This window comes from Euprymna scolopes, chromosome 6 (genome assembly GCF_053919585.1).
Source record: "Euprymna scolopes isolate OS-2025 chromosome 6, ASM5391958v1, whole genome shotgun sequence".
Lineage (NCBI taxonomy): Eukaryota > Metazoa > Mollusca > Cephalopoda > Sepiida > Sepiolidae > Euprymna > Euprymna scolopes.
In genome coordinates this window covers 66,234,195-66,251,732 of record NC_136487.1, presented here as the reverse complement: position 1 = coordinate 66,251,732, position 17,538 = coordinate 66,234,195, and the positions used below count along the sequence as shown (strand labels likewise).

The 17,538-nt window shown below is 36.8% G+C and overlaps 1 protein-coding gene across 1 annotated transcript; it reads right to left on the bottom strand.

The window, feature by feature from the left end:
- Window positions 1-818: 818 nt before the first annotated feature.
- LOC145277679 (E3 ubiquitin-protein ligase FANCL-like) lies at window positions 819-12,734 on the bottom strand. The gene is made up of 3 exons (XM_080129355.1): window positions 12,635-12,734; window positions 9,081-9,333; window positions 819-1,740 (listed from the first exon to the last, which is right to left on the bottom strand). Exons 2-3 carry the CDS (start codon window positions 9,327-9,329, stop codon window positions 892-894), a joined length of 1,098 nt encoding a protein of 365 aa, XP_079985481.1. The 5' UTR covers window positions 9,330-9,333; window positions 12,635-12,734; the 3' UTR covers window positions 819-891.
- Window positions 12,735-17,538: the final 4,804 nt, after the last annotated feature.

The following is a 17,538-nucleotide window of genomic DNA, read 5'->3' as shown; positions in this document are numbered from 1 at the left end:
GAAATTTTAAATAAATAAATATTTATTTGAAAAATAAAACTAATGCATGTGTCCAATCTTTTAACTGTCATATTTTGTATTTCATTTTCATTGTGCTTCTAAACAGTGGATTTCTATTAATTTTTACAAATAAAATTATTTTGACTTAAGCTAACGATGAATTTGGAAAACCTAGTGGCAGGGAGATAGATGAAGGTATTAGGAGAAAGAGGTCAGAGTATGTCAAGTAGTTTAATTATTCACACAAAGAGAATCTCCAAATTTTAGATTTATGATATCTTTGGTCAGAGAAATATTTCAAAATAAGGCATCTTTTGTTGCCAGAAGGCTTTAAAGACAATTCTTTCAGCTGAAATTATGCCAACAAACCAACAACTGTAGAGTTAGTGCAAAAAATATTTTTTTACAGTATTAGAATATTCTAGTACCTTCTTAGAATTTCTTGAAGGTTCTGGTACCTTCTGAATTTTTTCTAAATCTTTGTATTTCTTTTTTCTCTCCTGAAGGTTCTGGAAAGAGGCCGTCTGGATTTTGCTAAATCTATCTCTCTTTTTCTGTTATTGTAAATTTTCATGAAAGAAAATCTATCTGAAATGATATAAAACCTCTCTCCATATTTAGGGAAGATTAATGAAGCCCCTATAACAGTAGCATTTTATTACCTACAAAATATATGCTACCGCCAAATTTCTTTCAATTAATTATTCCGTGATTAATTAAACTTAATCAATCAACAAATATATTTCCACCAACAAACACCTCATTGCGTCACATTTATACAACTCATGATATTGCAATTTAGAAAGCCATTCACAGTAAAATAATCAAACAATTTATTTTTTTTTAATAATCAACATAAAGCAACAGAAAAGTAAAACTTTCAACTTGAATTTAGTCTCCTGTAGTCATCGTCACTGTGATGGGTTTCGTACACATTGGACATTCACCGAATACAATGTTAAAGCTGTAACGACTGGTTGAAAGTGTCTTCAGCCACTCGTGCAAACACGACTGATGATACGGCTGTCCACATTGGGGATTTTCACAAACTTTTGTGGGCAATTCCATATCAAGACGGTAAGTATAGCATATCCCGCACTCCCCAATGAATTCTTCTTTCTTTGTGTTGTTTGGCGATGGGAACTCCATCTCCATGAGATCCTCAAGGTTTTGAAGGACCGTCCGGTGTGGGTCCCAATTCTCAAGGTTGAAGTTCAGCTTTTGTTTCAACGGATCAACAATACTATCAGCACCCATAAATTGACACTGGGCCAAATTTTCTGGGTGACAAGGGTCAAGGGTTATCTGAATCGAAGAGTTCGAACTGATGGCTATCCTTCTGTATGTAGCGCTATAGTTCGGCTTCTCTGGTTCAAGAACCCACGTCTTCTGATCGATTTCTCCCATGACGTCCCAAAAGACTTGATACGACTGTATAGTGTTCTCAAACTGTGACAGTAAGTCTTTCAGAGTGCTGCTGGGAGTCCAGACAAATTTAAATTTTGATGGAAGATCATGATTACAAGTTGGGGCGACCCTTGGATGTTCAGAATGAAGCTGTACTTTCAGGATATGACGCCGTTGATGTTCATCATCAGCAGAAATGTGAACCTCATGAAAGGTGGGGCTGATGTACACAAGTCTCTCCCAGTTTATTGAGTTCAGTTCATCAATGAGTTGGCTGGAAACTCGGATATATTGCTCCTGACTTGGTTGATCCAAAACTTGTTCAAGAAGAACCTAGAATATATTTTGTTTTTGAAAAATTTGTTAAAATGATTAAAATAGGATTGCTTTAAAAAAAAAAAAGAAAAAAAAAAGAAGATTTTTAATCAAATAAGAAAAACAAAACATTAGAATAATCTTTTTATGAATAAATTATCAAATTCAAAAGTCAGTGTCGAATAGTAGAATTCATAAAATGCTTTGATACTGTAAAATGATCTAATTTTAAAATAAAATTCTGAATTTTAAAATAGACAAAACACTTGTGTATGAAATTTTTGTAAAATACAAGACATGACATTTTTTTTTTATTTCTAAATATATTTTTTGGTTATAAACTTAACGATCAATATATATAAACATTAAATTGTATTTTGACTGTCATATATACGAGCTGAAGTAATAGATAGGCTCTGTCTATCGCCCAGCTTCTACACATTTTTTTTTTTTTTTGTCTATTCAACAGGTGCAAAGGTATCTTTACAGGAACACTTCAAAGATACCTAAGATAAGCTCTTCTGACCAATATAATGAACGATGTCCCACCATCTATCTGAGAAGCTTTCAGACATTTTTTGTCACATAGTTTCATATGCTCTTAATCTGACAGGTTGAGGGTGCAGATTGGACAATTTGCCTGGTTGATGTTTCTGACTGATAGTACAGGAGCCTTAACTCTTAGGTAGTGCTAAGAGAGGCTGCTCTATCAACATATTGGGATAAGCATAGTGGCATGTCACACATGCAAAGTGACCCTACACTTATCTAAGGTGATCTTTCTCCAAGGCCTAAACCTCAAAGATAGAGACTTGATTAATAGTCTACTTGTGAGAGCTTGCTGAAATCTAATAAATACCCACTTTTTCCAAGCCACTAACTAAAAAAAAAATGCAAATAGTTATAAAAAGTAATATGTTCAAACCAGGTGCACCTTCCCCTAAAAGCAACCAACTTACCTCCTTTCTTGAAGCTTGTGTTAACAAATATCCAAGGATTTATAATTAAACTCGGTGATGATCAATCCTTGCTCCTTGTAAACTCCCCAGATATCCTAGCACAAAGCAAAACTAATCTTCGCAATCTCCTCTAATTGTTTGACATGTCAGGATACCTCCCACACTGTGGTAAAGACAAGAAAGTATATATACACACTCTGAGTCGATATCCATAATACTACCACGGTGACTAGAGAACTTAGTCTAGTATCATATGATCCGGCCTATACATGATTTAGATTAACTTTACAAAACAGCATTAGTAACTTACATTTCCTCTACCATTCTCCCCCAATCCAGGAATGCATCCTGCTTGACTAAGTCTCTGCTAGTGTAGATGCAGCACTCTCTTTACATATGAGCATCCAAATACATGTATTTGAGGATTTTAATGTTCATCACAGAGTTTTGCTTGGTATCTCAAACTAACCAGATGCAGCCATAAATAGCACGGACAGCTTCTCTATCATACATTCCCTGTCACAAGCAGTCATTTTCCCAACTCACCTCCCAGATCGTGAGGATTCACCCTAACCCTCACTTCTCAGCTTATTCTTGATTACACTACCCACAGCTTGTGACGGACGATCATAGCACACTCAAAAATATTGATCACCTTCTGATAATGATTGATATCACCCTAAACATCTCACCCAAATCTGAAGCACTATTACTAACGACAAGATATTACTAACAGACTGACTGGAAAAATGCAATAAAAGAGCAAATATAGAAGCATATGTCCCTCCACTCGATATAGCAAGTCATACTCTCCCCAATAGTTCCCTTCAACCTGTGCAGCTAATATTGCATATAGGCAACAAGCATTCCACCAATGCCTTTATCTTTCAATGTGGAGAGGGAGATCAAAGCTCCAGATGCAACAACACTGAAAGAAGTCACTGAGTTTATGTACCTGGACAGCAACATAGGTTCCACGGAGAGAGATATTGAAATTTGCATCTCAAAAACATGGGCTGCATTGAATAAGCTGGAGTCAGTATGGACTTCAAGGCTAACACTTCATAGCCGTGGTAGAGTCTGCCCTTGTTTACGGTGCTACAACCTGGACACACACCAAAAGATTGGAAAGAAAGCTAGATGGCACTTACACTCGTATGCCACGAAGTGTTAATTTGCAGCCGTCGTCCAGGGCTTCTCTCATTACCAGTGATAGACTTCGGTCATCTAAACACTGTATTAATTCCACAAAGACAGTTGCGTTCTTTTCAATGAATTCGGGGTCGTTTCTGTTTTCAGGTTGTGTTTGTAGTACTTTGTGTAGCTTTTGGATTCGTAGATATCCTAGAAATTTAACTCGCCACAATTCGAATTTTGATTCGGATCCATCGAAATAAAGACGCACACTGGGCGCATAACCTCTAGAAGTGTTACGGTAAAGAATACTTTTCTACGTTTTCACCGACCACAAACCTAACGACAATCAGAATTTTATTGCAAGTCGCATCACAATATGACCTAAACATCCATCAAATGGACGTAAAAAATACTTATTTGAATGCCCCAATAGACTGTGAAATTTATATTACCCCTCCAGAGGGATTTATGATAAAAAATAAAAATAGCGTGTGGCGACTTAACAAGTCATTGTATGGTCTAAAGCAGAGTGCTCAGTGTGGAAAACTGGTTATATCACCTCGCAAGCTAGACGAGAAAAGGAATGTGTGTTCCTGTCGGTAGTTGGAATGGGAAAGAGGAAAAGCCATAGGAGTTCATAACAGTAAGTAGTGCTCGCTGCCTGTTGGCTGAAACAAATCACAAGGGCGTATAACTGATGTGTATTTGAAAGTATGCGTGTGTACGATATGAATAGCACACATTAGCTAAAGGTATGTGTTTATAAGTATAGGGAGTACAGAAGAGTAGGTTTTGTATTGGAGTTCTGGTGTTAGCTGTAGAATAGTTGAGGTAGCGAGTTCAATTCATGGGGAAGGTGAAGAAAAACATGGGAGGAAGTGATAAAAATAAAATGGAGGGGAAGGATGAAGATCTGACCATAAAGTTTTCTTAAAAGCTGTCTAATGCATGCCGGTATGTATAACAGATATGTAAAACCGAATATTATGATTATATTATTAAACAACAATTTAGACAATGCGCTGTAGACCCCTGTTTATATACCCAATACAAAGACGATAAACTACTGATTTGTGTTTTGTGGGTCGATGATATTTTAATCGCATCAAATTGTGACATAATGTTAACTGATGTTAAGAACAAATTAAGTAAAAGATTCAAAATGACCGATCTTGGCAAAATATCCTGGTTTCTGGGGATAGAATTTACTCAAAGCAAAGGACTTGTTACGATGATTCAATCGAGATACATCGACGAAATACTATTAAAATTTGGAATGGAGAGTGCAAGAAACGCTCTACACCGGTCGAAAATGATATTAATAAAAATATACACACAGAATCTGAAATAATAAATGACACACAATATCGCAAAATTATAAGTAGTCTTATATATTTAATGACTGCAACCAGGCCCGACATATGCTATACAGTAACAAAACTGTCACAAAAATTATCCTGACCGACAATGAAGGATTTAAACAGAGCTAAACAAGTCCTACGTTATTTAAAAGGAACTAAAGAACAGAAGTTAGTATTTAGAAAATCAAGAAATCCCCTAAAATTAGAAGGTTTTCGGATTCAGACTGGGCAAACGACGAATATCGCAAGAGTGTATCTGCATATTGTTTCAGACTCTTAGAAAATGGGCCTATTATTTCATGGAAATCTAAAAAGCAACAGATTGTATCTCTCTCTACGTGTGAAGCAGAATTTATCGCGATCACACACACGACCCAGGAAGCACTCTACCTTAAAAATATCCTAAAGACTATTTTAGAGCCAGAATTAATTACAAGCCCCGTAGTAATTAGTTGTGATAATCAAGCCAGTATAGTCTTAGCACAGAACACGATAATCAACCAAAGATTTAAGCATATAGATATAAAATACCATTTCATAAAAAACGAGATAAAAAAGGAATCCATTATTTTGAATTACATATCATCAGAACAACATATCGCTGATGTATTTACGAAACCTGCGACAAGGATAAAGCTACAACGTTTTTTCTCAAAACTTGTTGGGGAATTCGACTGAATAATTTTTTTTTTTTTTTCACTGCCCTGTATGTATATAGATTTCTATATATCAAAAATACAGACCAGCGAAGTTCCACTTATGAGAAGGCTCTTACTTTTTTGCATGAATATCAGCGGAAAATCCTAGGGGTAATGCTCAGAGTATATAGATTTCTATATATCAAAAAAAAAAAAAAAAAAAATAGTCCTGGACAAGACGTTAAACTGTATCCATTTTATTTGTATTAACACTTTAACCTACTAAAAAAAAAAAAAAAAAAAAATCTTTGTAATTTTCCTTTTTGACATTTAAACACAATTAAAAATGGCGTCTTTTTAAATACTAAAATTCTAAGATCCAAATGATTTCTAATTTTTATGTCTAAGTGAATATAAAAATATATATTTATTTTTGAGCAGAACAAACACAAGGGACTTCCCCATTACAAAAATAGGGAGGATGTTGCAATATTTTGGTGTTTTTAATGGGGTATGATCCCACACAGTTGGACGATTCTATTTATAAACGATGCTGCTAAGAACTGACGAATCAAATCAATTCACGTTCTGCTACCAACCAATCAGAAACCAGAATTGCTTCATAAATATTAAACCTTTTCTGGGGCAATTTCAATGTTCTTTTCCCGGGTTTAGACACGGTAAGAATATTTTGTTCTACTACAAACAAATCACCTCCCAGGACTTGTGTGTAACAGCGAACCATCTGAAACTGTTCTGAAACTCAAAATGGCTTACACTTCTAGACCATGGCAAGATTATCCCACAAAGCAGCAACTTTATGGCAACCTATCTGCCATATCTACTACCATCAGGGAGCAACATCTACGATTTGCTGGTCACTGCCAGAAAAGCGGACAAGAGCTTGTGAGAAATGTATTGTTATGGACTCCACGGCATGGGCACACAAGTATAAGACAACCTAGATCCACGTACATCCAACAAATTGTACATGATACCAACTGTGATCCTGAGGCAGCTGATGGAAGACAGGAAAATCTAGAGAGAGAAGTCACCAGATAGAGGTTCCACTAATTCAACAGCTATGTCAGCTACAAATAGATAAAAACTTAGCATCAAGAAGCAATGTAAGAGTTTAATAGCTATAGCTAATATTAGATATACTGAGATAATCAGAAAACACATTGAATTGCAGGTATTAGAAATTTGTGATTTCTGGAAAAATCTATAATAATGTGATGAATAGTAGGAAATCAATTCATCCACTATTCAATCATTATGATGTCGCTTACATAATGGATGAGGTTGAATTATTTGCCCCGCAGTTCAGCCTTGAATTCCACCTTTAAGACAAACTACTCCCTCCCAAATTTCCCATTGCAAACAGAAGCCACACTTGATGGTTTGATCATCAGCTCTGACTATGTCCTCGATATCATAAAAAATCTTGACACCTCCAAACCATGTTAACCTGTGTAATGTAGTCTAGGAACCAACATGTTGTATAAAGGAGACAAAGAATAGAAAAGAACTTTAACACACTTTTTTTTTTGTACAACATTTATTTCCTTATTCTTTCATTACCACTGTAACGTACCTCATGTGATCATCTCCTTGAATGTCAATATCCAAAAACTTATAATTAACCTCTATGATGACCAATCCTTGCTCCTTACACCTCTCATGTTGTCTCAAACGTTATTCACATCTCTAACATGATCTGCTTTTTAAAATCTTTACTTTTCCTTACCAGTGACATAACTTCACATGCATTTGCATATAGCTATCTGTGCTATGTTACATCTGATCTTATCCCTGTAGTAATTAGAAAAATGCTTTGATGAGTTAACCTCTGTCCTCCTCAAACTCTATAGCAAATGCCTGGTTGAATTTTTCTTCCCTGATAGCTGAAATATTGTTTCTGTGATATGAGCATTCAAGAATTTTGTTGAAAAACAGATTTGTCGGCCTTTTCCTAAATCTTTGAATCAGTAATCAATCTAGTGATTGCTCATCACTTCCGAATTGCTAAACGCTTTTCTGACCAAAAAAAATAAATAAATAAATAAATAATTTTCGTCTTGATACATTCTTTCTAACATTCCATTTTACAACATCAAGAACAATCATAATAATAACAATCATAATAATCCTTCAGCTCGAATATGGACTTGGGCAAGACCATTTTACTGCAGATATCCAAAGTCATCTCTTAACAAATAAACCATGGACTGCATAAAGGCAGGTGAAAGTGAGGTGGTAGCACTTGATATATATGTTGAGTTTGGCTTTTAAATTATTTAAATATGAAACTAGTACACATATACAAACAACTTTGATTCAAATTTTATATATCAGTTTGTTTGGTGCAAAAGTCTTTGTCAATTTAAAATTCCATCTTGGAAATGAAAAACTATTTTTGAAAATCTTTATTCATAACAATAACGACCTTTGTTCTCTATAACTTGATTTCATCTGTCAACTTGCTTGTAAAATGCATTGCTTGAAAGATTCTTAAGGTTTTGATGTGAAATATGAATCTAATGTTCAATGTCCTTTTATGATGTTATCCTAAGACCATCTAAATGGTTTTGGAATACTCAAAATAAGTGATAATCCAAGCAAGCTAGGCCAAAAGAATATGTCTTGTCTTTCTATTTCTTGTTTTTCCCTTGTTTTAATTTTCTTTTCACTTTGTTTTTGCTGGGGATGGGGCATTCAACCGGATGCCAAACATTCTCCTTATTACTTTAGTTACTCCAACCGAGAGATCTTTTTAAGATTCTAACCGTCCCTTTCAGTGCTATTGTTTGATTTTCTCTTGCACTTGGTTCACCAGGCATATTCGATGGATCAAAATGTGCAAACTAAATTCTTCAGTCAGTAGTGTTGTATGAGGATAAGCATTATCATGATGGAAGACGACTCCCTTCCTATCGACTAAAGAAGGTCGTTTTTAGGTCAACACGTGTGAGAATATTGCAGAAAAATATGAATGATGCATCAATAATCTGAAAGAAAAATTTACAAATTAATCACGATGATATGTTTAAATAATAACAGTATGCCTAAAATAAATGACAATCATTTTAAATGTCACTTGCACAAAGCGGAAAAAACTTTTGCACTGACTTGATACAGAAGATTTATCCAAAGTCTTTAAAAAAAAACCATTAGTTCAATTGATGAAGAGTTATTTTACATTTGTTTATAAGATGATTCCCAACAGGAAAGACAATATAAAATTCATATTTTATACTTACTTTCAGTTCTTGCAAAAATGTTGCCAATCCAGAACATTGGTTTAAGCGCTGTTTTACCAAAGTTTGGTATTCTTGCAAGAGATAGAAAACTTTCGGTTCGACATCAATGTGGGCATCTTTTAGCAAACGGTTTGGTGGTAAAGTGATTGCCAGGTGGAACTCTTGGTCAAGAACACTGAGGTAACCCTCATAGTAAGTGCCATCTTGATTTAAGCACACCAACTGAGGGCACACCTCCCAGATATCCATCAGCCTAAAACAAAAAGAGTTTTTTTTTTCTTATTCAGTAAATTTCGGTAAAAGTTTAACAAAATAACACACAAAGTGAAAAGAGATGCTGACGGACTTTGGAAAATTGAAGATCACTCCTTCTGTTACAATAAAGGCTCTCCTTTTCCCCTTTTCTTGTAAGTAAGAAAAACATTAGATAAGTGAAAATGAGATTAGGATAGACCGAGATTCGTACTTTGTAAGCAAGGTTCAGAAATGGAATTTCACATTGTTCAGTTTCATATAAAATTGTTTAGATATGTTGTTGTAAAAGGGATTTTGATTCTTCAATTCTTTTTATGAAAACTAAATTAAAATAAGGTCAGCTAGAGAAGAAGGAACAATAGCAAATTAAAAACATATTGAAAAATAAGTTAGGTCGAAAAATAGGTTAGTGAGAATTCTTTTTCTGCAGGAATGGTTTGGAAACATGTGCAAACCACGCACGTTTAGGCCACATAGGCTGATCACGTTGACAGATACACGTATGACATCACGGCAGAAATGAATTCTCAATATAGGATATATATCTCGATATAAGTCCAGTTCAAACAGACAGAAGTATATAGAAGCCAGAAATAACTGTAAGAAAAAAATAATGACAGCTAAGAGAGAATTTACTGAAACCACCCAAAAAACGCATCAGAAATTAGGAACCCGTGATTTCTGGAAAATCTACAACAGTGTAGTAAATAATTGGCAATCAACAATTCCCCCACTATCCAACAATCATGAGATTGTTTGCTCAGCAACCGGAAGGTAAACATGCTTGCCAGTTGGTTTGCCTTTACCTCCACACTGGACTCTGCTAACCACCTCCTTCCTGACTTTCCTTTGCAGACAGACACCACACTAGACGATCCGAAAATCACCACTTCTCAGGTGCATGCTCTCATAAAAAATCTAGACACTTCAAAAGCATGTAGACCTGATCTCATCCCGGCTGTGCTATTAAAAAAGTGCTCCGCCAAAGTAGCTCCGGTTCTCTACAAACTTTACAACAAAGGCCTTAATGAATCTTGTTTTCCTGCCTGCTGGAAAACTGCTTCTGTGGTACCAGTTTTCAAGAATTCTGTCGAAAGAACTGACACAGTAAATTACCGCCCCATTAGCTTCCTCACACTTTTCGCCAAAATATTTGAGTCCATAATTAACCAAGCTCTAGTCCATCACCTTACAAATGCTAAACTTCTGATCGACCAACAATATGGATTTAGGCAAGCCCGTTCCACAGCAGACATCATAACTGTAATCTCTGAGCGTATATACCATTCACTTAACAAAGCAGGGAAGGGTAGAGTGGTAGCTCTAGATATATCTAAGGCTTTTGACAAGGTATGGCATGAAAGTCTCCTCAGGAAAATCAGATCATACGGTATCACTGGAAGAATACTTAACATAATTAAATCCTTCTTAGATAAGAGAAAAATTCAGGTTGTCCTTGATGGTCGTACATCTAAACAATATGATATAAATGCGGGAGTACCTCAGGGGTCTATCCTTGAACTTCTATTATTCCTAATATTCATAAATGACCTCCCCAACAAAATTTGTCTGTGAGCTGGGTATATATGCTGATGACATCACGCTCTATAACAGATACGACAGGAAAACAAATCAACACATATCTAAAGAAATGGCAGAAGCACTAGAGGATGACCTCCAATCTGTAATGGAATGAGGACATAAATGGATGGTCACATTCAATGTTGCCAAGACTAAACTTGTTTCCTTCAATAATTACAAGAAACCTTCTCTGCCACCAATAGCAATGGCAAAAGACTCTTTATCTGAAAGCATATCTTTTAAAATCCTCGGCCTAACGTTCACAGGAAACCGGTGTTGGAAAAATTATATGGAGAGCATTGCCAGGACTGCTGCGAAAAAGGTAGGTTCTCTCTACCGTGCTAGAAAGCTACTAACACCCGAAAGTATCCTGTACCTCTATAAGGCCACCATTCGCCCATGTATGGAGTATCATTGTCATATTTGGGCTGGTGCATCTGCTACTAGTCTCTCACTCCTAGACAAGGTTCAAAAGAGAGTCGCCAACCTGATAGGTCCTGAACTATCAACTAAGCTTCAGCCTCTGTCCCATAAACGAAATGTAGCATCCCTCTACCTGTTCTACAAGTACTTTAATAGTGAATGCTCCGACGAACTGCAAGCACTTGTACCCCTCAAACACAACAATCAGCAAATTCCCACCCCTTCACAGTTGAGATCCCTAGATGTAAGAGAGCCTTCTACTCCAGTAGTTTCTTCCCGCTAGACTTTGAAATTCCCTTCAGGGTTCCTGCTTCCCGAACTGTACTGACATGCAGAAGTTCAAATGTAACGTGAACCGACATCTTGCTGCCCAACTCCCCACATAGTACCTCTGTAGCTTATGTCCCTGATAGTAGCCCTCTACATCAAAGTGGAAATGTGCCTTGTTTGGGGTGAAAATGTAATAAAAAAAATTTTTTTTAACTTATTTTGCCTTTGATAAAATTTATTTGTTATACATTTGTTTTTTGACAACTTTTTCGTACTTCTGTGAATAGCAATACAAACCAACAGCCTATATAATTAAAAAAAAGAGAGAAAGAAAAGAAAGAATGCTACGTAAATAAATCATCAAGTATTCCTTTTGTTTTCTATCTCATAAAACAGAGTTTAATTTTACCCGATTGCCTTTTGGTCCTGGCTGGGCTCCTGGGGTCGTAACTACTTGTTAGCGAATTTTACCGAGGCATGGGGGTTAATCTATACAAGTATCAGTGTAGTGTATTAGTCATAATTAGGGCTATGACAACAGAATATTCTTTTCATTGTTTTGACTCTCGAGTATATATTCGACACAATTAATCAACCGAGAACCACCACTCTATATAAAAGCATAAGATATCAACGGATACACACTCGAGAGTAAAAACAACGAAAAGAATATGCTGTTGTCATGGGCCTAGTCATAATATTCCTTACTTTCTTAACGTATTTTAAAAAATGTTATTATTTAAAAAAAAAAAAATAACTTCTTGAGTCCTAATTTCAAACTTAAATAATTTTAATTTCCTGAAAATAACTTACGACGTCCAAAATAAGCTTTTATTTTATTTATTTTTTTAACTTGCGGGCGGAATTTGTGTTGGGGAAAAATTATTTTAAACAAAAAACGATATAGCAACACACAGTATAAGTTCTACACAATAAATTAACGCTTATATTAAATACTACTTAAAAACTACTTAACAATGAAGATATTTATTCATTTATTTATTCGCATGTTTTAGTTTACTTACCAAAGTCGATTTTTCCGATGAGGATTCAAGTTAAAGAATCATTCCCGCGTGTTTACATATTTTAATAGAGTACTCTCCCTTGAGAAATTATAAGAGTTACTTCCCTTAATAGATAATTCTTCTTGATAAGGTTTGCTTTTCTTTCTTTCTCTCTTTCTCTCACACACACACATATATTATATATATATATATATATATATATATATATATATATATATATATATATAGAGAGAGAGAGAGAGAGAGAGAGACAGACAGACAGACAGACAGAGTAAATTATATTTGTTATATACGGCATAATCACGTTGATAGACCAGTTCTTGTCAGATAACCGAATTTCGCATAATCACGGTCTGGTTAGACTGGGTATTATTTTAGAAAAAGCGTGAACTCGAACTAGTAGATGAATATATATTGTTTTTGTAGATTTCGGTGTGCTAAAAAAGAATCTGCACACCGTATCCGTCGCAAATTAATAGTTTCGAAGATATTAATATTTTTCCAATGGATTATTTTCTTTATAAAATCATAGGCACCGCCAAAAATGACCGAAAAATCAAGTTGTTGTTGTTTTTTAAAACGAAATTACATTTATTAAAATCATTATTTCTGAGTAACTTTTTTTTTCCAGAAAGATAAAACCCTGAATTTTATTATCTAGCAAACAGAATAATGTAAAACTTTTTCTACTATTTTTAATTAAATTTTAAATGTTAAATTTTAAATGTTAAATTTTCCCAAAAAGTTAACAATTGACATTTTTTGTCTTGCACAAAAAACGTACATAAATAGTAAAAAAAAAAAAAAAAGGTTTTTGAAATAATTTATTTATTTATTTGTTGTCTAACTAAGATTTAGAATGATTTTCTATGAGAACATGCAAAAATATTATAATATAAGTACCTGGATTTCAAATAACTCCACTTATTCATATAGGCAACCAGTTACTTCGCGGCGATCTAGAGTCTAGATCGACAATGCTTACGTTTGTAGTTGATAAAAAGCAAACCATGGAAGACCAAACGGGCAAAAAAAAAACTTATTTTTCAGTGACGAAAATTTCAATGTATTATTAACGCTGAGGCTGGCCAGTACCAGATGGGTGACCATTTGTATGAGTTTGATTTTTAATGTGTATGTGTGTGGGGGCCAGGCTCCCCAAAGTGGGGGGGGGGCAATTTAAAGCAGAATAAAAAAATATTATTTCAGCACGTTTGGTCCACCGTAGTTGAAAGGCGGCAAACGTTTTCAAACGGGATCGAAAAACTGATGCCATTTTTAACACAAAGGGCACAATATACATCATTTTTTTTTTTGTATCGATTCTTTAAAGCATGCCCTGTTAAATAATGTCATGCATTATTCGGCTCGATAAAAAAAATTGTTAATTGATTGATAAAAGATTTTAAAATGGCTTTTTTCGTATAAATATTGAAATTTTTTTTTTGTTTTGCTTAACTTAAATTAATTATTTTACTTAACATATTGTTGGTACGGGTTTAGGTTCTTCCAAGTCCCAAAACTACCGACCAGCTTTCATAATTACTAAACGTACAACAAGTATAAACGACAAGAATTTATTAACAAACATGAAAACATGACAACACTGCAATTCAGAACATTAAGGTAAAAAGATTACTCACTTCAATAGTGGGGTTTACGGGAGGAGTGAGGACTGTATTCTAGAGTTGTACTCTGCCTGTCCAACATTGTCTTTTAGGAGAAGAACTTTTTGCGTCCGTGCCTCATGTGTACGGACTCTCCTCTTCTTTTTTCAAAGGACCTCACTCCTTACCCTACACCGGTAATCCGTTGCTCTTATTTATTCCCCTACAGTACTCCCCCCAAAAATACGGAGTACCTGAAATAAATGGGCAACATTTTTAATTTTATTTAAACCGTCACAAAATTTTTTAAATGTGCTGGCCATCTTACATGTCTACCTGACCGTGTCTTTTTCTTTTCTACTTTCTGAAGCGTCATATCTACCGGCATGGCGTTTGGGGGTGATACTTTCAGATATGTCTCTTCCAGTGCTGCGGGTTTTAACCTGTCTACCGAAATGTTTTGTTCCTCATTCTTGATAAGCACCTTGAAAAACTTATTTTGTGTCTCCACAACCTTAAAGGGGCCACGATACGGCGGTTGCAGGGAATGCCTCCTTTCCGTATCACGGATAAAGACGTGCGTGCAAGTCTCTAAACCCTTAGGTACATATGGGACCATGTTCCTATTCGAGCCTGAGAGAGAATATGCCATCTTGGCCATTTTTGTTGTTAGCCGGTCGACAAACGCTGTCATGTCCATAACTTTTTTTGGTGCTTCAAAAAAATATTGTGCTGGTAACCGGAATGTGGTTCCATATAGAGCCTCCACTGCTGAGCACTCCATATCTCTTTTTACCGTTGTCCGCAGTCTCAACAATATTAGTGGCAGATGTTCTAACCACCTTGTATTGTCCGTAAGCTGTGCCCGTAAGGAGGCTTTCAGACTGCGATGTAGTCGCTCGACCATGCCGTTTGCCTGGGGGTGATAAGCCGTGGTGTGTATACTCTTGGTGCCCAAAAGTTTTGCAAGTTTATGAAAAAGGTCTGACTCAAACTGTCGACCTCTGTCTGATGTAACATTTTGTGGTACACCGAATCTGGCCACCCAGCCAGCAAGGAATGTCCTGGCAGTTGTGTATGCCGTCATGTCTGGCATCGGTAGAGCTTCAAACCATCGTGAGAATCTGTCGATACATGTCAGCAGATAGCACTGACCTTCACATGTCGGAAATGGTCCGGTGATGTCGATATGAATGTGCTGAAATCTCTCATCTGGAACTGGAAACGTGCCTAGAGGAGCCCGCGTGTGACGACCGACCTTGGCTTTTTCACACTCCACACACGTTTTCGCCCACGCTCTTGTATCAGCTTTTATTCGCGGCCAGACATATCGGTCTGTTAGTAGCCTTACAGAGGCATTGGCCCCTGGATGCGATAGACCGTGTACTGCCTTAAATATGTCTTTGCGTAGCGATGCTGGAACGTATGGTCGCAGTTTATTTGTGCTTGTGTCACACACAACTTTTGTGTGGCTGGTAGGGTTGGTAATTGTCACTAGGTTCAATGAAGTTGGATTATTCTGCAGGAGATTTTGTAAATGTTCATCCTTCTGTTGTTCTTTAGACAAGGTGTCGACATCAATTGCCGGCTGCAACAGGAAGGAATTAATTTCCCGCGATAAGGTGTCTGCTCGGATGTTGTCTGCTCCCTTGATGTGCCGGATATCCGATGTCAATTGAAGGATATAATCCATCTGGCGAATCTCTCTGGGAGAATATTTGTCCGAGGAAGACTGTAAAGCGCCTAACAGGGGTTTGTGGTCCGTGAGGATATGGAACTGCTGACCTTCCAAGAGCTGCCGGAAATGGCGTATCGCGGAGAATGCAGATAACAGCTCTCTGGAAAATGTACTATAGCGTTTCTCAGTCTCTGTTAATTTTTTTGCGAAAAAGGAAATGGGTTTCCAGTCCGCATCACATTTTTGTTGTAGGACCGCTCCAATTCCAATTGCGGATGCATCCACTGCTAGGCACAGCTCCTGGTTGGGTTGGATGTGAGACAATTTTGCAGTCTCCTGCAACATAGCCTTGATCTTGTTGAATGCTTCTACCGCGTGCTCTGAAAATACAATGTCACACTTCCTCACACTTGTCAATGGTAAAAGTACTTGTGCACAGTGAGGTAAGAACCTATGATAAAAGTTTATCAGCCCCAAGAATTGACGCAGCTGCCTCATTGTGGCAGGGATAGGGAAATTTTGAATGGACTTGACCATCTCTGGTGATGGGGATATTCCCCACTCTGAAATATGGTGTCCTAAAAAAATTACTTCGGATTGACCAAAAGCACATTTTAATGGGTTTAGGACTATCCCATATTGCTTCAAACGTTCGAAGACCTGTCGCACATGACCGATGTGTTCCTTTCTAGTTTGGCTAGCAATAAGTACATCGTCAATATATGCACAGACGAACAGCAAATCTGACAACACCTGGTCTATGAACCGTTGGAATGTTTGTGCTGCATTCCGCAACCCAAAAGGAACTCGCATGAACTCGAACATCCCGAATGGGGTGATGATAGCCGTTTTAGGAATGTGTTTGGGCTCCACCGGTATTTGGTGATATGCTCGAATTAAATTCAATTTTGTAAAATAACGGTTATTTTGAGCCACTGCTGTCACGTCCTGGACATGTGGTACTGGGTATCTATCTGGTTTAGTGACTGCATTCAGTGCTCTGTAGTCCCCACATGCCCGCCATGTGTTAACACCTTTGTTGACAAGATGAAGAGGTGAAGCCCATTCGCTCTTTGAAGGGCGAACTATGCCTAACTTCATCATTTGCTGAAATTCAGCCTTGGCCGCTGTTACCTTTTCTGGTGCTAAGCGCCTAGCTTTGCTATGAACGGGCAGAACCTTTGTTTCGATATAGTGTGTGGTGGAGTATGGCAAAACGTCCCTATGAAAAAAAGGCACTGAAATTGAAGGGTATTCCTTCAAGAGACTCAGAAAATCGTTATCCTGGTTTGCATGTGCCACTGCTGGACACAATGGAGTACCAGTCCTAACTACCCCACATGCTGTGAGATGCGTTTCTGGATCTTTCAGACACTGGCCTGTTATATCCACCACCAAACCGAACGCCTGTAAAAAATCGGTACCTAAAATAGCACTGTCTACATCCGCCACTATAAAAATGTGGGTAAATGTTCTATGCAGGCCTAAATTAAGGTCCATACACTTCTCCCCATATGTGTGTATTAACGAGCCATTCACAGCTCGTAGTGTGAATTTACAGGGAGGGGATTTCTTGTCGGCTGCAGTCGCAGGAATGAGAGACACCTGTGCCCCGCTGT